Source organism: Mya arenaria, chromosome 12, assembly GCF_026914265.1.
Source record: "Mya arenaria isolate MELC-2E11 chromosome 12, ASM2691426v1".
NCBI lineage: Eukaryota > Metazoa > Mollusca > Bivalvia > Myida > Myidae > Mya > Mya arenaria.
In genome coordinates this window covers 16868256-16893569 of record NC_069133.1, presented here as the reverse complement: position 1 = coordinate 16893569, position 25314 = coordinate 16868256, and the positions used below count along the sequence as shown (strand labels likewise).

Below are 25314 nucleotides of genomic sequence, written 5' to 3'. Positions count from 1 at the left end.
ATGTCTGAGAATAACTATTCACATTACGAGATATACACAGCTGGAAATCTCATATGGAAGATCGTCCCACCAATACTGATCATATTCGGAACTATAGGGAACAGTCTTTCGATTATCGTGCTTACCCGGAAGTCCATTCGGACGTCAACTACGGCACTGTTTTTAACGGTTCTCGCATTATCGGACCTGTTGGTGTTGTATACCGGACTTCTACGGCAGTGGCTGATCTATCTTTTTAAGACGGACGTACGCCATGTGAGCGTAGTGGGATGTAAAATAAATATGTGGCTAGTCTACAGTTCTTTAGATTTTTCCGCATGGATTTTAATAGCAGTAACAATAGAAAGAGTCATTTCGGTTTGGTTTCCACACAACGCGAAGACAATATGTACGAAGAAAAGTGCTATGGCTGTTATCATAGCTGTTTGCGTGTTACTGTTAGCACTCAACGCACATATACTGTATGGGATGGGTTTTCAAACAGTTCTCAAAGAAACCGGTCTTCCAGAACTTGGAAAGTGTCTGGAGGTCTACGACGATTATCATTCATTCTTCAACAAAGTATGGCCATGGATTGAACTTTGTGTGTTTTGTTTAATTCCATTTTTTGTGATTGTTATTGGTAACAGTTTGATTTTATTGAAACTAATTAAAACCCGACGCAGAACCAAAACCGCGATTATGCCTTCTATATATACAGTTGCGCGGGCGAGGGTTGGAGTATCTGGCGCCTATGGAAAGCAGTCGTCAATGACTGCCATGTTGTTAACGCTGAATGTGGTGTTCCTGGTAAGCACGAGCCCTGTGAGCATCTACAACATCGGCTACCCGCACTGGATATCGGGTGCGTCCCCGCACCGAGTGGCAAAGCTTGACTTCTGGTGGGCAGTGGTCAACATGTTCATGTACACTAATAACTCTGTTAACTTCCTTCTATATTGTCTCAGTGGAAGCAAATTTCGGCGAGAGGTTTTTAGAATATTTCTCCGAAGACCCAGCTGTGTGGACGCGGAGGGGAATTAAGTGCAAAGAAAGTACACGAGAACGCAGTTCGAGTCCCAAACATCAGAACCTTCACGCTCCCGATCAGCTATCAATTCACCATAAATATAATTTGCGCGAGCCTTTCCGGCGGCAACAAATACGGCGCAATGCACAACAGTCACCCAAACATGGCACTGACCCTAACAAAACACAGTCGTGCGACAGAGGACGGGGCTGTATAAGATGATAAGTGGTTTAAAATGTGTTAAGCTTTTGTTTTGATTTAAACCTAATAAAAAAAATACCCAATGAAATTCTGTTAATTTTGTTCATTTTAGAGGTCGCTGAGCCTGTGCATGGATTATGTTGCGCAGCATTTTCAACCAAGCACCAGTTTAAGACAGATATAAAACATATGACAGACACTATAAACGTTTTGCCTTTAAATTTCATAGTGATGAAGATAACACAAACAAAGCGTGTGCTTGCAACTTGAACGCGAGCCAAATAATTTACAAATTGCATTTAATACGAAATATGAACTTGTCTGTTGTGTTGTTTTAACGTTCATTTATTGCCATAACGTTCCTGTCACAGTCGGTGTCTAACTTGAACTATACTTATCACATGAGTAATAAGATTACCCCATTGACTAGCTGTTGAAACAGGGTGACACGCATACTGTAAAACATACAAAGGTTCATAACACTGTGAAAACTGCTCAAACAAAAAACATGCTTAGGGCAACAACCACTAGGCTAGATATGAATCACTCCTGTTAAGTTTTGTCCAAATACGGCCACTGTTTTTTGCAGAATAAGTGACACAAGGATTTTAAGTGTCTTCGGTGGCTCGAAGTAGAAGAAAGGTGTATCCCTACCCGAGTTCAGGATAATTTACGGAAACGAGATTTACCGTTTCCAGGGAAACGAAACATTTTAACCAAAAATCATGCAATTCCTTTTTACCGATGTTTGTAGTAATTAAATGCTAAGCTTAAGTCATGGACATACAAACTATGGGTGAAAAAAGCTACAGAAAAATGCATGACTTTCAACTCTTTGAATCGAAGAAACACATCCATAAAACCGAAAAACTGAGTTTAATCATTCATGACATTAACATAAAGGTGTGTTGAACAACACAATTCGCACCTATGTACTCATGAAATTTCATACCATTCTTACGCTTATTCAAAATCATTTCAGAATTTTTAGCAGTAATATTATTGAAAAACTTCTATGTACGTGCATTCCATTTATTTAATTCCATTTATTAATAAGTACTACTTTCCTGTTGTAAATCAGATACGTTTTCCGTATATTGTGTCCGAACTTCAAAACAGTGTCCGAACTTCAATGCATATCCCAACATATTTACTACAGTACCCTTCTCAAGTGCAGTAATGTCAAGTGCATCCATGCTTCCCGGTTCATTGCTTTGAGTGGAAAACGTCCTCGATTCGGTGAGTATTACCACTGTTTTCTGTATGTTTCAACGATAATTTTTAGAAACGAACTTGTGCACCGAATGAAGATACTCGTTTACGAAGACGCTTGTTTTAGATCAAAATAATGTCTGTATTAAAATATCTCGTGAAAACAATGCACGTTCTTACTAGGCTTACCGACTCACTCAGTTCATTTTTTGCTTCTAAACAACTATTTAATACCGTTCTCTTGCGTACAAACCCCACCCGATGCTTTGTTCTGGGCAATAACAGTATTGCTATTGATTTCCGAATGCAGACAGCCAATTTTTGACATTACCGCCCTTGCTTCTTCTAAAAATACGATTTTAAAAATACTTACTTGAAGCTGAGTTACAAGGAACAAGTTAATAGTTTATAGAATGTTTGCCCACCAGAAGGCAGAATATCACCAAAATACAATCCATAAGTGCTAACAAATGCCATTATATCACGTCTAATGACTAACGAGAAAAACGTCTTCGTCTTAAATTTATCGCGCGTGACAAAACTGTTGAGAGGCTAAAGACTACTAATACTACAAACAATAAAAAACGCATTTCAGCAGTTACATTCCTTCTTTTTGAGACGTATATTCTTTGGAAATGTTCTTTAGTTAATAAAATATATGAAACAATACAGATATGCGACAACGGTCTTTAAATTTAAAAATAGAATAATAGTTTCGATCATGTGATTCTGGTGCGGATAAAACAATACATTTTGAACAAATGAAACAAAGGATAATTACGTGCCTACCCGAGGGTCGGAATGTTCGATTCGGACGAGAAACACATGATTTATTTTTCTTGCGCTCCTTGTATGATGTTTTTTTGTGAAAAAGCATGTAGAAAACGTGTTTGTACATTTCACGAAAAGAACATGCAAAATTAGTTATTGACGTCATGACGCGTATTAATTTTAGAACAATTCGGACGTCAAACAGTAATTCAATAATTGCGCTTTTAGCATATTTTTTCCATCTCCGTAAATTACGTTTCCGCAAAACACCCTACCAATGGGTGGGCGAACCTATCTTACATGACACTTATATTCTTACACGGTTGAAACGTTCGGATATCCAGGTCAGGGGTGGGAAAAAAACTTGTTCTTTTTAGAATAATCATTATTTGAATGCGTTGTCGCGCATTTTTTTGCTGTCCCTCACTGAAACAATTGGGCTCAAATTCAATGGACCACCCAACATGAGGTATGAATGATTGATATTTTTTAAGGAATCAGTTCCGATATTTTTTGTGCATTATTCAGAATCTATCAGGACTATCCACGATTGTCATTGGCCCACACAAAAGTGCAAACACCGTAGTCATAAACAGCCTTTAAAAAAACTCCTCGATTGTCATTGGCCCACACAAAAGTGCAAACACCGTAGTCATAAACAGCCTTTAAAAAAACTCCTCGATTGTCAATGGCCCTAAAAATGCAAACATCATAGTCATTTTTCCCTTTGTAAATTGTTTTCTATTCCATCATACATATTTATATTAATGCATAATGAGTGTGATTGCATTTGTTTAATGAAGTAAATTGATTGTTAACAAATTACTCTGTGTGTGGCTGCGTCTAGGGAGCAGCGCCTTGGAAACCAAAGTGCCCACGTCGATGGATGCAGTCAGGATCCATGTCGTATTTCACCGTCAATTCTGTTACATTGCTATATACTAATTAGAGCACATTCGGAGCTCCTCGGCCATTTTTATCGAAAACAACCTCGAATGTATGCCGGTACATCAGTAGAGGTAGTTCGTAAGATTTTGAATTATATTATTAACAAGAGCTGTCACAGTATGTGACGAATGCCCTCGAATGTGACACTGACCTATGAACAAGGTCAGTACATGAAAACTTGATCTTGCCTTTACTTGTCAAATACATATGGCAAGTTATTTTAAATTGTGTCTGAACATAAAAAATACCGCTCATTCTTGACAACCTATACACTCTTATGACCTTATATTCAGCATTCCAGTGTGCATAAACACTAAGTGTATCTTTCACCTTAGAGGTAGGGACATGGGTATTGCACGCGACACGTCGTCTTGGTATGTCGAACACATGTGGCAAGTTATTTTAAAATCTGTCAATAAAAGAAAAAGTTACAGCCCGGGCACGACAACCTATACTCTATGTCCTTATATGCAGCATTCCATTGTGAATAAACACTAAGTGTGACCTTGACCTTAGAGGTAGGGACACGGGTCTTGCACGCGACACGTTGTCTTGGTATGTAGAACACATGTGGCAAGTTATTTTAAAATCTGTCCATACAAGGGAAAGTTACAGCCCGGACACAACAATCTATACTCTATGTCCTTATATGCAGCACTCCATTGTGAATAAACACCAAGTGTGACCTTGACCATAGAGATAGCGACACGGATCTTGCACGCGACACGTTGTCTTGGTATGTGGAACACATGTGGCAAGTTTTTTTTTAAATCTGTCCATACAAGGAAAAGTTACAGCCCAGACACGACAACCTATACTCTTTGTGCTTATGTGCAGCACTCCATTGTGAATAAACACTAAGTGTGACCTTGACCTTAGAGGTAGGGACACGGGTCTTGCACGCGACACGTCGATAATGTCGACCTTCGGGGACATAATTAGATGTAGTGTTTTAGCTTGTATATGTTGATCTAAGTTTAAATTGATTGCCAGTGAAGTGTATTGTTGTAAACATAATTAAGATTCCTAAGAGTTAAGTCATTAAGTTAAACTGCTAAATTGAAATTACTATGCAATCTACTTGCAGCGTAGATAAAGTGTACCCGTTTCTGACATTGAAAACCGTCCATATACATAAAGAGCTTGTTTTCGTAGAAAATGGCCGAGTTGTTTCGAATACGTAAATCAAAGACAAATAAAGGTCAACATGTCAATTATTGTATTTCACACCACATTTTTATTTTTCTAATGATATACAGAAGAGAGACATGGAAAAACCATTTATGCTTACTTCTCAATTCTGTAAATATGTACTTAACTGCTAGTAGGGCTAATTCAAGATGTCTCATATTTAAAATATTACTAGTATCATGATTACTTTGTGAGTAGCTGTCTCCTTGCTATTATATGTGTTTTTAACTTATTATATTATCAAAATAAATACTTGTTAAACCAAAGACAACTTTGCCCTCGAAAAATATTGAATTGATTATTAGAATCAGTTTGTACATTCCTATATCCGCAACCGCTTTTTAATGTTTTAAAATTTTTTTTATTGATTACCACGCATTGAAGTGGTCCATTAACATTTCAAAATGGTGTAACATATTGTGAAAAAAGCATCGCCTCGCTATCAAAACATGAAGTAGGATCCTTTGTGTCAAATAACTAACTGCTTGTATTAAAAATACGTTTGACAGGAGCAGAAATCAGTTTAAGTAATTAGGCAGTAGAACAAAGCATAATTATTCTGCAGAATGGCAGTTCGAGTTGTTAAAAAAATCCAAGCTTCAATTACAATCATTTCGAAAGTGGACGTCATCGCGCGTCCAAGTTCTTTTTCCTTATCAGGAAGCACAATTCGACAAATACTTGTACCAGAATTATCGGCATGTGACTAACTACACTTGAGTGAACTCATAATAAATATGTGTACCAGTTTAACTTTAAAGGGACTAATCACCAGATGTTACAATTGCAAGAAAAAAAAACTAACTTAAATATAATGTACGCACTGAGTCTTCTTTACTGTCTTCTCATATCGACTACGACACATTCAATTTCGCAGTTTTTGAGCCTTTTTCCAATTCGAAATTTACTGGGTTGTCTACCTAGTAAGTGTGTAAGTTTAAAATAGCGTCTGTATATCTATCCACACTCATCATGTGACTTTCAAATGCTAAATATACACAATTTATGACTTCCCAAAAGGACGGGCAATGCAAGTACAAAACTGCTGCAAAACAACGTCGACACAGACGGCAGATTGACATCGGTGATGAAAATTGATCAAAGGAAACATTTGAAAGAGATTAACGCTGCTGACAATGACAGCGAGTTGGCTTAAACACTTATTGACAAGTTATGCACCAGTCAATTGTACCCCCCCCCCCCCCCCCCCCCCGGTCCGGGGAATAGCGGGGACTTAGACTTTCGGTCCAGCCAACCTCGACTAAAAACCCGCCCGCTCTGCGGAGACGAACAGATGGTAAAATCCCAGCCAAATGCCCCCGCACCCCAGGGATCCTAGGTAAGGCCCATTCCCCGCTATATTTAAAGCGAAGACAAAAACCACCGCATTCAAATATTCTTAAAATCGTGTAAAATGATATATTATCGGCCACAAACTAGCTCGCATCGACAATTCTATGCTTGTTTTGAGGAAATACGGTATTTTAGGTTAAATATCAATCACTAAATGATTTACATCTAATGATATCAACACATAAAAGCTTGAAGGAAATTAATAGTAGGTTGAATAGGTCCTCTTTCAAGGTTCTCAATACTCTACCTGAGAGCTAAAATGTCAACTTTAATTAAAGTTTTTTTTCATAATAATTATATTCAAATAACCCTAAAAAACAATAAACGTTTCAAATGACGATTTGGCTCATCTTGATTATCATTTGAGTAGTACTTGTTTAGATAATTACAGTTACATTAAATATATCTTTACTGCACATTGTACTGCGCCGTGTGCACGTTACCATGGTATCAAAAGGGGCCATTTAGGGCAATACAAACTCATTTGTCACATAAATAAAACAATAGGAAATGCACTGCAGGTTATAACAGTATTATAATTGTTACACTTTACAACTCTTTACTGTTATGCAAACATGAGGACTGTTTATTTTGGATCATCATTTAATGTTGACAACTTTTGTTTCAATGTTAAAAATTGTGCCACAATGTTAAATTTTGTTATAAATTATCTTAAATAGAACCCGGTTTGAGTAACTATGTACTGTTGTGTACTGGATATGGCCCCCAACGGCAGATCTAGAATAAATCCTACTGTCGACAGACCTTTTTATCCTTATTATTTTAATAAAAAAATATCATTTTTTTAAATAATTTTATATTCTTACTTTTCATCTTGATATGTTCCATTTTTGCAAAAAAAGTTAAATATCTATAATAATAAGCCTTTAACCAAAATAAATGTTTATTTGATCAGTTACTGATTTCCAACATCCATTCATCCATCAAATATCTTCTTTCTCTAGGGAATGACTTACTAATTGATTGCAAATTGCAAACCGCTTTATTTCCATGTCAACAGATGATTTGCAGATTGAGTAACCGTATGCAAGAAATAAATACCATTTCTAAATTTATTTTGCATGATCAGACACTTAATATACAATATTTTTACAATTCAACAAAAGTGACAATAATTTTGTTTCAAGTAGTGTGAATCTTATGGAATATAAGGCAAAATTTAAAATTGTTACCAAATAATCTTCCATTCATATATAAATATCCATTTTTCTATTTCTTACAATAGCACTAACAAAGAATAAGTTGTTCGGGATGTCATGACAATATGTTTATATTAAGTACAACAATAGTTAATAGTACAAAATAATTCACAATGACTTTTAAAGTTAACATTTCATAGAGCACTGTCCCTTTAAATATACCAATCTCCCACACAGTTATCTCCCCTGACAAGTAGAGAATGTTTCTGATACCACTTTAAATATGTAAAAGAGCTGGATTTCAGTGTATAATAACTGTTTTTGAAAAATAGGGTTTATTAGAAATATTTATGCAGTATTTTATTCTGTTTCATAATCATACCATTGCTTTCAAAGTTATATGATTGATATAAAATGAAACTTTTAGAATTGCGTCACATTAGCATCACATTATTTTGATCATTACGGTAATTGGCATGCATGGTGGCAGTGAACTCTGTATGGCAAAGGGAAGTAACTGCTGTATGGAGATTGACAATATACATGTATGTATCAGATGAATTTAACTAAATTCACAATATTGTTCAGACATTTCAGTTTTTAGTGAAAAAGCACCAATGACACTCGGACAGATGCCAAGGTTGTCACCAGTTTTTCAAATATTCAGTCACTGAAGAGTTATATCCCCTGGATATGAAACTTTTTCCGCTAGTTGTACAAGTTCCCTTTCTTGGTCAGTATTACTCGTAGCCCTTGGCCTGGACCTTGGCTATAATCCTCTCCAGCTGTCTCTTCGCCTCGCAGTGGGGGAAGTTTGACATGTCGTAGTATTGCGGTGCTATCTGTACCAACCTAGAAAATGATAAAGAAATAATCAATGAAAATGTTTCACGTTTTGACTATGGGGAAAATCTTGATCCCTACACCACTAAATATTAAGGTTCTGAGTGTTACTTCACTTATTGACACACCATGACTTTGTGGTATTTTGGTGGTGTCGATAACAATTAAGGTATGGAAAATGGTCATTCATTTTTAGTATGGAAAATCTGAATATCTGGCCAGAAATAACACTCCGCTATGCTATGGTGGCAGTTGAAGAAAGAGCAAATATACAAACTGTAGCAGTTACGTATCATTTTAAATATGGTAATTTATTTTACTTATAAATTCACCATTAAACACCTTTCAAAACATAACACAATTAAATGCGTTCACCAGGCTTCCAAATTCAACTTTACCGTCCTCCTCAAGCTATGAGAGAGCTAGCATATTCGTGGGTAAGATTCCTTATATAATCAACTCACCACTCCGGCTTGATGTCAATGACAGTACGGATGTAGTTCTTGGTTGTGAGTACAAACTCGTTGTAGAGGACCCACTCTGGCTTGTGGTCGAGGCAGGTGGAAGGGTGAAGCTGGACAATCTGGTTGTCCTTCACGGTCAGGTAGTGACCAGTCCTCTCAAGGTGGGCAATCTGTCAAACAGGTGCAAAAATAAATTATTTGTTTTATTTCAAGAATTTAATGTTAAAGTGACTTGCTCACAGATAGTATGTTTTGCAACCCCCTTTTCGACTTTGTACAAATCAAGTTACTTGGCCTAATTCTATGTACCAAAAACAACTGACAGATTCTCATTTTAACAAAATTTTAAAGATGTAACCCTGAAGTCATTCAATTTTTAATAGTGTCACTAACGCTTTTCTGCAAATATATGGCAGCCTTCTGTCACATTTTAATTTTTTATTAAAAACACAAGGCTCTTATTTAAACTTTTTGCTGTTTTGTAATTGTTACAAGCATTCTTAAATTTCACACAAAATTAAAAAAGATGTCTGACTCTATCAAACGTGAGCAAGTCCCTTATAAGGACACATACATATTTATGCCATGTCAGCAATAGAAGACCAGAGACTCTAGCCCTAAGCTCAATTTTTCCTTAAATTCTTCTTCATATATCTTTTTCTTTTAAAAAACACAAGCTATCAAAAGAATAACAAGAAAAAAGGCTGTGTTTATTATATAGGATCAATTGTTAATCAACCCTGCATGGACAAACCTGATGCAAGCAGTTTTAGCATGATGATAATAAAAACTATGACACTAAGGCAATAACAAAACTTGGGACTTATTTTGTTCATAATCTTTATTTGTACAGGGGTTGAAATTAACACAAGTCCACAAGCTCTGCACTGGTAAAATGTCTACCGAACTTCTGAAATTCTGAATTTTATATAGCAGGTCTGGTTCAAAATGTTGATGCCAAGCAATAGTATAAGAATTCAAGCTTGTTTATCCATAAGTCTTATTTAGATGACTGGTTGTACCTGCATGAAAAATCCTGACACAAGCGCTTTGCGTATATTGAGATAGTAATCTCTGCTTGTGAACTCCGTGCTGGAGCGCTTCAGGTTGAATCGGTCCATGATGCGCGCCAGCTGCTGTCTCACGTTGTCTGCACTCTTCAGGGATCGGAAGTTGATGAAGTTGTCGTAACACCACTGAGGATCTTCCTGGTCTGAAGGTCAAGTACAGGCATGACATTAAAACTTTATAAGGTTATAAAAATTGCAAAAATCAAAATTCAGACTTATAATTTTGAGGAATTTATTAGCTTTTTGGCATCATATTACATACCAGTATGCTTTACACCTAAAGAAATGTATATTACCTTATAAGCAACCATACTCTTTAATACACATCAAATAATAGGGATTGCAACATTTATTTTAAACTAGAGATTGCTTTTTTGAAAAAGCGCTTGTCTCCCCTATTGTGTGGTCGTAGCTGAGAAAAAATAAATGATGGACATGAAATTTGTAACTTTGGACTGGAGACAAACCAACAGTGAAGTTTGGTTTATTCGATTATATTAAATAGTGAAGAGAAGAAAGTGTTGTTGATTAATCATGGAAAATGTAAACGAAGTTTGCATTGTATGAAGTTCCTGGGCGCAAGCGTTATTCAATTATTGATCGGAAACCATTTTTCAGCTCACAGTCATCGTGACCATGACCTTTTACCTACTGATCACAACATCAATAGGGATCATCTACATAACCAACTTGCATACCAAGTATTAAGTTCTTGGGTGCAAGTGTTCTTTAGTTACTGAGCGGTAACCATTTCTTCAACTCAAGGTCATGGCAACCTTGACCTTTGACCTACTGATCTCAAAATCAATAGGGGTCATCTACTAGTCATGACCGACTAGCGTACCAAGAATGAAGTTCCTGGGTACAAGCGTTCTTAAGTTATTGAGCAGAAACCATTTTTAAGCTTAAGGTCACCGCCAACGTATCATTTTTTACCTGAAGGTAACCTTGACCTTTGACCTTTTGATCTGAAAATCAATAGGGGTCATCTTCTAGTCATGAACAACTAGCTTACCAAGTATGAAGTTCCTGAAACCAAAGGATCTTTAGTTATTGAGCGGAAACTTTTTCTTCACTTCAAGGTCATGGCAACCTTGACCTTTGACCTAGTGATCTCAAAATCAATATGGGTCATCTTCTAGTCATGACCAACTAGCATACCAAGTATGAAATTCCTGGTTGCAAGCGTTCTCTAGTTATTGAGCGGAAACAGTTTCTTCACCTCAAGGTCACGGTGACCTTGACCATTGACCTACTGATCTCAAAATCAATAGGAGTCATCTACTAGTCATGAACAAATATGAAGTTCCTGGGTACAAGCTTTCTTTAGTTATTGAGCAGAAACCATTTTTAAGCTTAAGGTCACTGCCAACATAACATTTTTTACCTGAAGGTAACCTTGACCTTTGACCTTTTGATCTCAAAATCAATAGGAGTCATCTAATAGTCATGAACAACTAGCATACCAAGTATGAAGTTCCTGGACCCAAAGGATCTTTAGTTATTGAGTGGAAACCGTTTCTTCACCTCAAGGTCACGTTGACCCTGATCTTTGACCTAGTGACCCCAAATTCAATAGGGGTCATCTACTAGTCATGACCAACTAGCATACCAAGAATGAAGTTCCTGGGTCTAAGAGTTCTATAGTTATTGGGCGGAAACGAAGTGTGACGTACTGACTGACTGACTGACAGACTGATGGACTGACTGACGGACAGGGCAAAAACAATATGTCTCCCCATGAATGGGGGAGACATAAAGATATTACACGCAAATGATTTTTACATGGAAGGTCACCACGACCTTGACTATTGACCTTGTTACCCCCAAAACAATTGGGATCATCTAGACATCATGACCAACCTCACTTCAAAGTTTGGTGAACCTAGATCAAAGCATTCTCCTGATATTGCACGGAAATATTTTTTTACATTAGAGGTCACAGCGACGTTGACCTTTGACCTTGTGACCCCCCAAAATATAGGAGTTTTCTAAACCTCATGATCAACCTCCCTACCAAGTTTGGTGAACCTAGGTCAAACCATTCTCAAGATATTGAGCGGAAATGTTTTTTACATTGGGGGTCGCCGCGACCTTGACCTTTGACCTAGTGACCCCAAAAACAATAGGGATCTTCTACACCTCATGACCAACCTCCCTACCAAGTTTGGTGAACCTAGGTCAAACCGTTCTCAAGATTTTGAGCAGAAATGTTTTTTATATTGGGGGTCGCCGCGACCTTGACCTTTGACCTAGTGACCCCAAAAACAATAGGGATCCTCTACACCTCACGACCAAACTCCCTACCAAGTTTGGTGATCCTAGGTCATGCGGTTTTCCAGTTATCGATCGGAAACGAAGTGTGACGTACGGACGGACTGACGGACTACCGGACTGACGGACAGGGCAAAAACAATATGTCTCCCCCAGAGAGGGGGAGACATAATAACAAGAAACCATAATGTAATATCTTTGGCTTACGTTATTTTTAATATGAAAAAAATCCTGCTTATCACGGTTCAAACTGTATTCATTTAAGCTTTGACAGCGCATTTGATATTTTGTGAGGCCATGAATAAATCGGGATATTATGGAAACCAATGAGCTTTTGGATGAGAGGAAGACACTAACTTTTCTAAAACATCACCCTTTAAACTCTGACAGAAATTACTTTAAATCAATTTTTCTTTTCAAGTTTTGTTCTACTGATATGATAATATATTTCAATGATATGATCATTTAAGCAAACCGATTATCAATTTGAAAGTGAGATGAGAATTGAAACCGATCTTCACCTTACTTGCTTTTTTTAAGTTCATCTACAAATAGCTCATAAACATGTATTGTGACAATGAATTTCTTACTGTAGACGAATAAAGAGCACAATTTACTTCACGGTAAAACCTGTGTTTATTAAAACAGAAAGTATCGTTCAAAATTCATTTAAAATTAACATAACATAGTATGAGTCAAAATTCCCTTACTTTGCTTGAAAGCGTGGTAGACGTTGAGTAGCGTAAGATGATCTCCATCGATGTGTGCGAACCTCATTTTACACTCGTCGGCCGCCTTTCGGAGCTCCGTCGGGCGCACAAAACACTGCGGCACTAAGCAGAAGGTCGAGGGTCGGGCCCAAGGCGAGCCCAAGTCCCGCTCCATTAGATCTCATATTGATCAGTGTATGAAAACTAAAAACAGCTAGCCCGTCAGACATGGGTCTTATTGTGATTTACAATGGTGAAATTGCCACCCCATAAAATACTTGTTTATTCATTGAAAATTTGAAATATCAAAATACCTCACTGTACAAATTCATTTCTTATATGGTCAAATATTAATAGGTTAAGAGATTTACGATTTTAATCCCCTCTGTCTGACAAGTTAAAGATTGCTACAAAAGACAATACATAAATGTCCATGCAAACAGGAAAACCAGTAAATGCATATTTAATACCTACCTTTACAGATTACTAGCCATAATTATACCTGTAAAATCTATTAACAAACTGTATAACTACTATTAACAAGGACACCCCAAGCATATGACAATACTTATGCGTTTTATTTAATTGTTAAATTGACATTCAAATCAAATAAATCAATTAATTTATTTAACAAAGGAACCTATTGAATTCAAGTCAAGGTGTCATTTTGTTTGTCGAGATATGTCGCAGTTGTACCTTTTTTATTGGCCAACTGCTGTGAATATTAAACTCGGTGCAGCTGGACGTGTGTACCAAGTTTCATGTCTTTACCTTTAACAATTTAAGGCTTACAGCAGCTGCTGAAAGTTTAAGCTTTAGTACAACACATATGCTGTTGCTGTCAGACAACAGCACAATGACAGTACCAAGCTTACAAAAATAAATGTCACGAAATATTCAAGCTAATTCATTTATCATTATGTCAGTTAACTCTATTCTACATTACCATCTCAGGCAGCATCGATTACCTGACAACATGGCAGTGATGGAGAGAATCTCATTGGAGCAGCTAAAGTCTGTACTGGCGATGACCATCTTGGCCAGCTGGGGGTCAAGAGGGAACTCCGCCATCATTGAGCCCAGCTCCGTCAGGTCTCCATTATCATCAAGGGCAGCTAGGTAGTTCAGCAACTCCAGGGCTCTCATCAATGTCTCAGGAGCTAGAGAAAAAAATTAAGAACATTTAAAACCATGTCAACATCTTCAAATGCCATCGCTCATACTCACTCAGTCAAAAACACCATTACCTGACAATTATTAAAGCCACAGCTATGGATCTTGCTATACAAGTGCATATTGTCTACCATGGCAACATTTTCAGTGTTTCATTTGAATATTAGTTCAGTTTCCTGAATGGTTATTGACATATAGTTTAAGTATTTGCACCAATACTATAATGCCATCGATGACACTAAGACTATATGAAGGCTATGATAATACCGTAACATGTTCCATTGAAAAACAAGCTTAAAAAAAAATATACATACAACAATACATTATCATGTTTTTCATGTTAGAAGTAAAGTTGGAAAAAACACACTTTGATGGAAATTTGAGACCATACCAGTATGCACCAACCAAAAAGCTGCACACACAGTTTTATATCATTTTTACAGCATTAAATCTTAATTTCTCACTATGCATGTATCAATCAGGGAATACTGTCGACTTTCATAAACACTATTTTAATAATGTGATGTCATCATCGAAAACAGGCCCAGCTGATGACAGTAATGTCTTTAATTTGGCGCGGTTTCATTCTTAAAAGCAGTCATTCATCCCAGTTTTTAACATATTTTTAAAAAATGTTCTTTAATTTAACACATTGCTATAAGATATTTTTGTAATCTAACCTCTTGGTTAAAATTTGTTTTTGTTGTTAACGTGAATACCTCAACGTGACTCATTTTCAGCAATATCTTCCTAAAAGAAAGCAAGTCCTCTCAATTAAACACACAACATACCAGGTGGGTCCATGAAGTCAAAGTGCACGAGATCGTCAATGCCAAGCTTCTTCAACTGCAGAACAACGGAGCCCAGGTTGGAACGAAGGATCTCGGGATATGTATTTTCCTGCATTTCTTGTTTGAAGGCCTTCTCCGTGTAGAGTCGGAAACACTTGCCAGGCTTTGTACGACCAGCGCGACCGGCACGCTGTTGGCCACTTGCCTTACTGATGGCCGTCACAAGGAGGGACTCCACACGGATACGAGGGTTGTACACCTTGCGGGAAAAAAGTAAAAAAATATAATTATCTAAATCATATTTTATCTAAATCATATTTTATCTAAATCATATTTTATCTAAATCATATTTTAAAATATTGAATGTGTAGAATCAAACTATATTTATATCAGAAAGTAACATTCCGGACAGCCTTTAGATATGATTTACCTCTATTTTTCTTTTTAGTCCTTTTTTCCCCCCAATATAATTATATTTATACATGTAGTACCATCCTATTTTTTACATTCTATAATTAGAAACTAAGTCACATGATAAAAGACACCTCCAGTTTTGTATTTGTATGAACTTTTTCAGAAATTTATTTGTGAACCTGATCAATCCCTAGTGAATATCAAAACCTTTGTTTATGAAAAAGTTCAAAATAGCTCATTGTCATTGTGTAGTCCACCTTCCAACCCTTTTCTTGTATGAACAATTAGATATGGTTTTAAATATTGTTTTCTCTTTTTACAAAGACTACAGATGTAAAATACTGCAAAAAGCCAATAAAAAGTGGAATTTGTGTACATGAATTTTCTAGTTTCTGCAACTGACACTCATTACACATATTTCCATAGCAGAAAGGTGGCTTTTTCCACAATGTCATGCATACCTTTTGTTTGGCGAATCCTGGGTCTATCACAAACACCACACCGTCAATTGTGAGAGATGTTTCCGCAATGTTTGTAGACACCACCACTTTACGTCCTGAAAAGAAAAATTCCACGAGATGAGTTTTATACATTATTTTTAAAAGTTAAGTGAACATTAAGAGATTTTCTGCTCAAAAGTTTGTCTTTAAAGATTTTGGCAATCATAAATAATGTTCTTTTCAGAAGCTGAGGTACTTCTATTGTACTACCAGTCAACTTACATACATTATGATATGCATGTTATACATGTAATTTTGCCTTACTGACAAAAATACATGTAACTTGTTCTTAAATCAACATATATCGTTTTGTTTTACAACATAATATGTCATTTTGTCCTACCCTAATACATGTAACTCTGTCCTTAACTAATACATTAACTTTATGATTATCCTACATATAATTTCGTCCAACAAAAATATATGTAACTTTGTCTTACAATTAGTGATGGGCCGATGATCGATTATAATCGAAAATTGATCGGAAAGCTTCAAAATCGGCGATTATCGATTGTAAATTATCATAATCGATTATCGCGGAACATCATACAAATTTATCAAGGGAGGTTACTCAGTATTCATTTACGATTTTTTTTATCTTGCCGACATTTCCGCTCATTTTTCTTTGGGTACAATTCGTAAGAATGGCAGACGACAATGACGATATGCTGTACAATTATCCGGGTGGGAAAGCAAAATCTAAAGTCTGGCTCTTTTTTGCATTTAGAAAAATCAAACCAGGACCTCCAACCAAAGAAAACCTTGACACAAGCAAGGCGTATTGTTGCCTTTGCAAAAAGGCTTACGCAAAATAGGTATACAGTAACTAGATCACAGGTGATGAGCAAGAAGAGATGTAGAATGAACCCATATCTCATTGACCAGACAATATTTCTAAACAAACATTTACTGGTAGATTCATACTGGTGACTTTGAAATTTCTGATGTATACATTTCAGTTTAATGTTTTTTTCTTTTTAACTTAAAAATATAAAAAAAATATGTTTTATGTTTGTTAGTTTCCTGAAAAATGAATACGTAAGTTCTATTGTTTGGTTTATATATTCAATTCAGCTTACATAGACGAAGTGATACCCATTACCTTCAAGTATATCACTAGCAACCACTGCTCTATAATATCCGATTATAGCCGATGTCTAATCGGTTGATGGTCTCCGATTGTAACCGATTATCGATTGTAAAACTCAACCGATTGCCCATCACTACTTACAATAATACATATAATTTTCTCCTACAAAAATACATTTAACTATGCCCTACTGTCAACGTCACCCACCTATGGCTCCATTGGGCTTGTTGGGCGGATATAATACACGTAACTTTGTACTACAATAATCCATATAACTATGCCCTACTGTCAACGTCACCCACCTATAGCTCCATTGGGCTTGTTGGGCGGATATAAAACACGTAACTTTGTCGGACAATAATCCATATAACTATGCCCTACTGACAACATCACCCACCTATAGCTCCATTGGGCTTGTTGGGCGGTGGAGGTTCAAAGATCCTCTGTTGTAGGTTGGGTGGGAGGGTGGAGTAGAGCGGTATACACTTCATATCTCCCACGTCTGGTCCCAGGTTCTCCACCTCCCGATGTATACGCTTGCATGCCTCATCTATCTCCTACAATATATAGTTACACATTGTGTTAGGCATGTTATTTTTCTCTATCAACATACAGCCACATTTACAAAATCTTTTACATCTCATTCTGTAAAAACTTCTAAAGGGGGTCGGTCTAATTTGGAAGTGCTTTCATGAGGTGGATTATGTGTTAAAATTGAAGAGCTCTTATGTTTAAACCACATTTAACTTAAATATTTATGGATTACGTTACCACCTATAAAATTCTATGCAGGTGAGAGTGTCCTTATGGTATGGGTGTCCACCTCTCACCCAAGAGGTTATGGGTTTGTTCCCAATCACAGACTCGAGAATAATTCTATTCAAGCAATCATTCGTCACAATCAAGGTAAAAGCAATCTGTATACACTTAACTAAACTAAACTACTTCTGACCTCTTGTCCAGTGAGGAAGAGTAGAATATCTCCCTCTATTTCCTCACACATGTGAATCTGCAGCACTGTCCTGATGGCCGCCTCCAGGTAGTCACGCTCGGGCTCGGGCGTGTAGAATATCTCCACAGGGTGGGTACGTCCTGGCACACTCATCAATGGGGCGTTGTCAAAGTAGTTCTGTAAGAGAGAGTTTAATAGTTGAGGCCTTGAAGTGTAGAAAATATTCATAGGAGGGGATACCCTGACACACTCAGAACATGGGGTAAAAGTAGTTCTGATAGGAAACAGTTAAAGAAGATAACTTAAGAAAGGTTTTTACACCTGAAGAGTAAAAAAAATACAAGAGCAACTAGGCTGTTGATAATAATTAAAAGTATAAATGATTTTCAAACTTGAACAAAATAATATTGTCTTAAACATATAATTGATATTTAGGGTATCAATAAGTTTCAGTTGAACTGTCTGAAATAGTAAAGTAACCGACCAGCTACTACTTATTTTACCTAAAATTCACTTATTTTTTTTAATTTGAACAGGCCCAACTGCCATAATGATATGTACAGTCCATTTTGGCATGCAGCCAGTTCTAACTGAGAAAACTGAATATTACAGAGATGAGCTTGTCAATTAAGTCCTACAAACATTACCTACCTGGAATTTGCCAGCATCCAGAGTAGCACTCATGATGATGATCTTCAGGTCAGACCTCTGCTTGGCTACCTCTTTCAACAGTCCCATCAGTATATCGGTGGCCAGGGTGCGCTCGTGGGCCTCATCAAGCAAGACAACTCCGTAGTTCTCAAGAAGAGGATCAGACATCGCCTCACGCAGTAACATACCATCTGTCATGTACCTGTAAGGTTAAAAAAACAACAGTATTTAATATTAGTGTAAGAAAAAAAAAATTCAATCAATTTCCCGAATTTCTACATTTGGATGAATAATACAAAATAGACATGTACTAGCTTGAATGGGGAAGACATAATCAATAATGACATTATTAAGGATGCCAATGCAAATTTGAAGAGGAAACCAGTAGAAAATATGAGTACCCCATCACACTATATATACAAAAAAATCGTTTTTTTGTAAGGATCGTTTTTTTGTAAGGATCAAATAAAAGGCAACAATTAATTTAAATGTTGTGTGGCTACAAAAAAAAGAGGAACAGCTGCAAAGAGCAAAATTGGCATTCCTGGTATATGATTGTATAACAGAAGGAAAGTATACAATCCATCTGAACTGGATTCCTTTAAGCTTCACTCTCACAGATTTACTGTTTTGACAAATCTTTTAGTTTTTGTCTTGGAATGAGAAAATTTTTGCGTGAATATCTGCTCACCAGTGATGGAAGACTGCTGACAAAAATCAGATCGCAGATTTTCATATTTCCATTCCAAATTAAATGTTTTATGGCTTTAACCGTTACTAACGGTTTACAAGCATAAAACATCAATTTTGGGACGGAAATATGAAAAGCTGCGATCTGATCTTTACTTTGCAGATCTATATTCACACAATAATTTGCTTGTTCCAAGACAAAAAATAAAACAAGAGCTGTCACAGAGACAGCGCGCTCGACTATTGCGCCGCTTTTCAGTGTAAGGATTGAAAAGTTTTGGCGAAACATGGATCACTGAAAAATTAGATTAGATTTCAATGCAATACATGATGTATTTGCTGAGATATAAACTTGAATGTGGTTACATGCAAAATTTTAACCAGAATTTCTAAGTCCAATAATAAAGGGCCATTTTTTGCAAAATACAGTTAATCAACTTGGTAATTCAAGTAGGTTGGGTGGTTGAGTACCATTGTATGAAGTCTCAATGCAATACATGAAGTAGTTGCTGAGATATTAACCTATGTGTGCTAACATGCAAAACCTTAACCAGAATTTCTAAGTCGCATAATAAAGGGGCAAAAATGATATAATATAGAAGAGTTATCTTTCCTGATTAATTAAGAAGGTTGAATAGTTGGGAGCCTGTGTATAAAGTTTCAATGCAATACATGATGTAAATCGAATTTCTATGTCGAATAAAAAAGGGCCATAATTTGAAGTTATTGCAAACTAGAGTTATCTTACTTGATTATTTTAGTAGATTGGATGGTTGAGTACCATTGTATAAAGTATCAATGCAATACATCAAGTAGTTGGTGAGATATTAACCTATGTGTGCTTACATGCAAAACCTTAACCAGAATTTCTAAGTCAAATAAAAAAGGCCCATAATTTGCATTATATTCAAAAAAGTGTTATCTAACTTCATAAATTTAGTAGGTTAGATAGTTGGGAAAACATATCTAAAGTTTCAATGCAATACATGATGTATTAACTGAGATATTGACTTAAATGTGGTTACATGCAAAACCTTAACCAAGGTGTGACGCCGATGCCGATGCCGCCGACGCTTGGGTGAGTAGTATTGCACTCCTTATTCTTCGAATAGTCGAGCTAAAAATTAACTTTAACATGATAAATGATTTATGGTATAGATGTGCTGTGTTTAAAGTCACCTACTTCAGTATAGTCTTAGATGAGGTGCAGTCCTCAAATCGTATACTGTATCCGACCTCCTGGCCAAGACCGACATCCATTTCCTCCGATACACGCTGGGCTACTGACATGGCTGCCACTCTTCGGGGCTGGGTACACGCCACTCCTTTCTTGTTGTACCGCACCCGTACCCAGTCCAGGCACCATTGTGGAATCTGTGGGAAACATTATAGTATAGTGTTATTTTCAATTAAAATATGATCTGTTTATATACCTTCTTCCATCATCACTCAAAATTGCTCAGAACTGTCATTTGTCTTTGAATTGACCATCATTGTGCACTTAACAGCGTATTTTACACCATACCTCAGTGGTAAAAATAAGTGAAAGCACTGATAAAAAGCTCTTCTGGGTTGCTCAAATTCTTGACTTTTTTCATCCTAAGCACTAATGTAAGAATTCAATTTGGTTCATCCAAAACCCTGATATCAATGACTACATACCTGTGTGGTTTTTCCGGAGCCAGTCTCTCCCACCAGCACAAGTGTCTGATGCTTGTTAAGAACCTCTACAAACTTTTCCTTATACTCCCACACTGGCAGACTCTTCCTCTTGGCCAGCAGTTGTAGGTAGCGTGGTGTATGTGGCAAGCCTGCAACAAATCAGCAATTTATTTTTTTATATATTTCAACCAAGCCACTATAGAGCTTTGATAAGGTGTTCAATTGCTATGACACTTATAACAAGATTTATAACAAGACATATCAACGTTTTTTCAAAGTATAAAAAAGGCGCTATAATATTTGTCAGATGTTCTTTCAATTAACTTGGGAAATAACTCAACAATTTTTTAAACCGGAGTTATGGGTCTTAATTATCAAGTATATTCAGTTATGGCCAAGGTTTAAAAGCATTTGCTCTCAAAAGCTGCCAACAAAAACAACACCAAGGCTATGGCAATACAGTGTACGTGAAAACTTTTTGGACACGCTGGAAATTTTGTCTGACGTCTTTATAGTATATGCAGGACATTTTCATGTTACATTGGACATTTTTCAGAAAGCATGTTTTGATTTACACAATATCTGCAGGATATTTTTTCCGATATGTGGTCATAAATATTGCTAAGGTCTACCGATTTTCCACTTCTCAAAGAAGTGCCTTGTTACTTTCGAAGGATTTACTTTTTCACTATCAGACTGTTTTCTTTTCCTACTACCAGGTTAAGCCCCATTTATATATTTTAACCCCAACATATTTGTTGACATCTCCAAAGAGACTAATAACGATACTATGACCTCATTCACCTTGACGCTAGAATCTCTCGTGACAGCCAGTTTAAAGTGCAGAATTGAGTTAGGCCTAAAAAAAAAAAATACATTTGGTTCGGTTTCCCGACCCTACCTACGGAATAGGCACCGACCCTACCGTTTTTATAGTCAGTTTGAAAAAAAAATTGAAAAACTAAAAAAAAAAAAAAATTCGTTTTTTTTTTAATTGCTTTTCAATATTTAGTTTAATCCTTAAACGCTTATATAGTTGATAGCTTTAACACCATTCTCCAATGATGAAAATGATATTCTTATATAAAGCCTAATAAAAAAAATAATAAAAAAAAAAAAAAATCCAACCTACCCTACCTATTTTTGAAAAGGATGTAACCCTAACCAAACCATTTTTTTTAGGCCTTATTACACTGCAATTTTGGAGTAAAATTTCATCCGGTCGAAAATGTACCATTAATTGCTTTAAAACAAAAACAGTTCATTAAACTAATCCATGTTAATACATGTTCATTATCCTGACCTGATGTCAACAAACTGTCATAGTTTAAAATTAATTTGGCAATACTGGTTAACGTAGCAAATTACGTCTTTTCAGGAAATACCGGGAAGGCGTATTTTAGTTCCATCTGTTGTGCATGCGTACTATACAGATTTGGAATATAAACATCTGGTTAAAATGACAGTTGTCAAAGGTTTCATTCAAAAGAATATTTCAACTTTGGATATCAGTTTTACCCTGACATAAACGTCGGACAATTCTGTCCTACGTTCTTTGAAGATACGACGGACAGTTTGAAAATCTACCGGCAATGTCAGACTGTCCGACGTATTTTCGCGTACACTGGCAATAACTCCCATCTTTTTTCCTTGAAAAAACAAACAAACCTAAAGTCACAGACAAGCAAACAAGTATGAATCTTTTCCTTAATTGAACTCTTTGAAACTTGATCTAAAGTGATTATCACTGATAATTTTACCTGTAAATGGATTTATTTGTAACTGTGGTTTTGGAATGTTAAACTGTTCAAAGATGGACTGTGACTTTTCCTTGACCGGAGACCGTGACCTGTCCCTTCTCCCATCATCCTCCCTGAAAGAAATATATTTTATATTATATGTTTTTATAGGTAAGAAAAAGTTAAATAATATGTGCATTTTACTAAGTAAGCAAACAAATTGAGCACTAGTGAACTTATTTCCAGACTTGTAGCATTTCCTGCTGTATAAAATGCATAATTTCAGCAAACCTGGTAGTGGTTAGGAATTTACAAATGCAGGACTTGTGGGCTTGTGCTAGTTTCAATCTGTTCGTTCATCATAAAGCAGAATCAACAGGCCAGTGAAAATTGTCGCATCGGGCAGTATTACTCGGCTACCAGACAAATCGGCCCCTTACTAAATCCGCCCCTAGTTAAAACGGTTACTTTTTCGGCCCCTTACCAAATCCGCCCCATCCTGTAGACATTTCGGCCCCTGATAACAAGAACGTTTCGGCCCTTATTTTTATTTTGTTTTTTATTTCTAAATATAAGAAAAAAACATAAAATTTTAATTATTCACATGCTATATATATGCATAAAAAAATGATTAAAAAAAAATAATCTTTATATTTGAACACAAATATAAATCAGATGATTTGAACAAAGATATTCATTCATGAGATTTATTTTTATAAAAAGTAAATCAAGTTAAAAAAATAAATCTTTCAACTTCAAAAAATCTTGAAATAATAAACATAAGCATGCTGCTAATATTTACAAGAGGTATAATGATATGTGTTTAATATCAAGTCCACTGTCTAAAACTGTATCAAGCACCTATCACCCATCGTAGATAGCACCAACATTTCTCAAAAACTCCTTAGTTATCTCTTTCCTTACTTTGAAGTAATCTTCTATAGGGATGCCTTTTAAGATGAATAATAATTAATGAAAAAAAAAAAAAAACGAAATCTGATAGTTATAAGATGTTATTTTTTTCGAGACAGGCGGTCTTATGGCGAATTGTCACATTCCACACAGGTATCAGGCGTTGGAATCTGTGACACTTTACAAGCTAAGTCTATATTGATCAATTAATATTTCACAGTCACAAATTACTTTCTTACATTTTTTAACATTTTATATTAAAAATAACGGTTTAAATTTATACTTTAATGATTTTTTTATCAATGTATTTCAATATTTGTCTATTTGTAAATTTATAGATCTCATTTACAACATCTTTTGAAATAAATATGACAAATGATGTTTTTTCTTTATATTCAAAATGAAATAAAATTAAGGGGCCGAAATGTCTCTGATGAAAATCAGTAAGGGGCCGAAACGTCTCGAGTCAATAAAATTAAGGGGACGAAATGGCAGGGCCGAAACGTCTTAGGTGCCGATTCGGTAGTAGGCCTATTTGGTAAGGGGCCGATTTGTCTCGCTCCCTATTACTCGATCCGCACAATCAAACAATAAATAACAAAGTAAAATTAAATACCTACTTATTCCGACATCTACACTACCGAAAACAGAATCACATTTGTGAAGAAATAGCAATTTGACAATATCATTGATAGAACGTGTTTTTTTTTTCGAAAATCATTATGAAATGTCATTGTATGGGACAAAGACATACATTTTCGCGACAAGATTACCACGCTTCGGGTTCAAAAAGTTATGAACAATGATGTCAATGACTCTTTATAAACAATTGATGATAATTAGTAGACCAGAAAGTATATGAAGGTTGTATCTGCATATTACAAATTGTCATTTTATATACCTTTTCCTGTAAGAATCCCCAACATCGATGCGATGTCGTTTCGACATTTTTTTCCTTTTCACAGTTAGTCAAAACGTACAAAGTACGAACGGCGATTTGTTTTTAACCCAAATAAGATAATTTTATTTTCAATGTAATAAATAACATGAACTCTGGGAGTAGGATTTTTTATTGGTACCAAATGTCGACATGGCCTTAAAGAGTATATAGAAGTCAGTGATATCGTACGGTAGTTTGGAGGTGTTGAGGAAATATCAGGCTATAACATTTAAGAGACGCGAGCATACTTCCTGTCAGTGGGTATTTAGCATTTGTCAAGCGGAAGGAGTTGAAGGAGTTTCGTAAGAACTGGCGTCAACCGCTATAGTTTCAGAAGACGCCCATGAGTCGGCTATGTGTTGTTTCAGGTTCAGTAGAAATTTCTTAACGCCTGGTACCGTGATGGTGATGGGTTTTATGGAAATACTGGGACTGGTGGTAGAGATATACGGTGTGAAAGGTCTTCCATGATGAACTCTGATCATGAAGGATGTCAGCTTTCTGTTGCGCATCGCAAAATGTGCGGAAATCATTTTCACAGATAAATACTTGTCATTTCGCTTTGACTATATGTATTTCCAGAACAGCTTGGGG

The 25314-nt window shown here is 36.1% G+C and overlaps 2 protein-coding genes across 2 annotated transcripts; one reads left to right on the top strand and one right to left on the bottom strand.

The window, feature by feature from the left end:
- On the top strand, positions 1-1023 carry LOC128210501 (FMRFamide receptor-like). Its single transcript, XM_052914849.1, has one exon. It carries the CDS (start codon positions 1-3, stop codon positions 1021-1023), a length of 1023 nt encoding a protein of 340 aa, XP_052770809.1.
- A 6721-nt stretch (positions 1024-7744) lies between these two features.
- Positions 7745-24737, bottom strand: LOC128211819 (putative pre-mRNA-splicing factor ATP-dependent RNA helicase PRP1). The gene is made up of 14 exons (XM_052916894.1): positions 24682-24737; positions 22890-23002; positions 21130-21278; positions 20651-20841; positions 18778-18979; positions 18127-18303; positions 17572-17731; positions 16046-16140; positions 15171-15429; positions 14175-14366; positions 13207-13329; positions 10175-10365; positions 9153-9322; positions 7745-8697 (listed from the first exon to the last, which is right to left on the bottom strand). Exons 1-14 carry the CDS (start codon positions 24726-24728, stop codon positions 8586-8588), a joined length of 2181 nt encoding a protein of 726 aa, XP_052772854.1. The 5' UTR covers positions 24729-24737; the 3' UTR covers positions 7745-8585.
- Positions 24738-25314: the final 577 nt, after the last annotated feature.

Excerpts from the sequence above, each read along its gene's own strand:
- LOC128210501 (XM_052914849.1), top strand. The coding sequence starts at position 1 with ATGTCTGAGAATAACTATTCACATTACGAGATATACACAGCTGGAAAT.
- LOC128211819 (XM_052916894.1), bottom strand. The coding sequence starts at position 24,728 with ATGTCGAAACGACATCGCATCGATGTTGGGGATTCTTACAGGAAAAG. Across the intron at positions 21,279-22,889 it reads ACAAATAAATCCATTTACAG|GCTTGCCACATACACCACGC; the intron begins GTAAAATTATCA and ends GATTTGTTGCAG. Across the intron at positions 13,330-14,174 it reads CATCACTGCCATGTTGTCAG|TGCCGCAGTGTTTTGTGCGC; the intron begins GTAATCGATGCT and ends CCTTCTGCTTAG.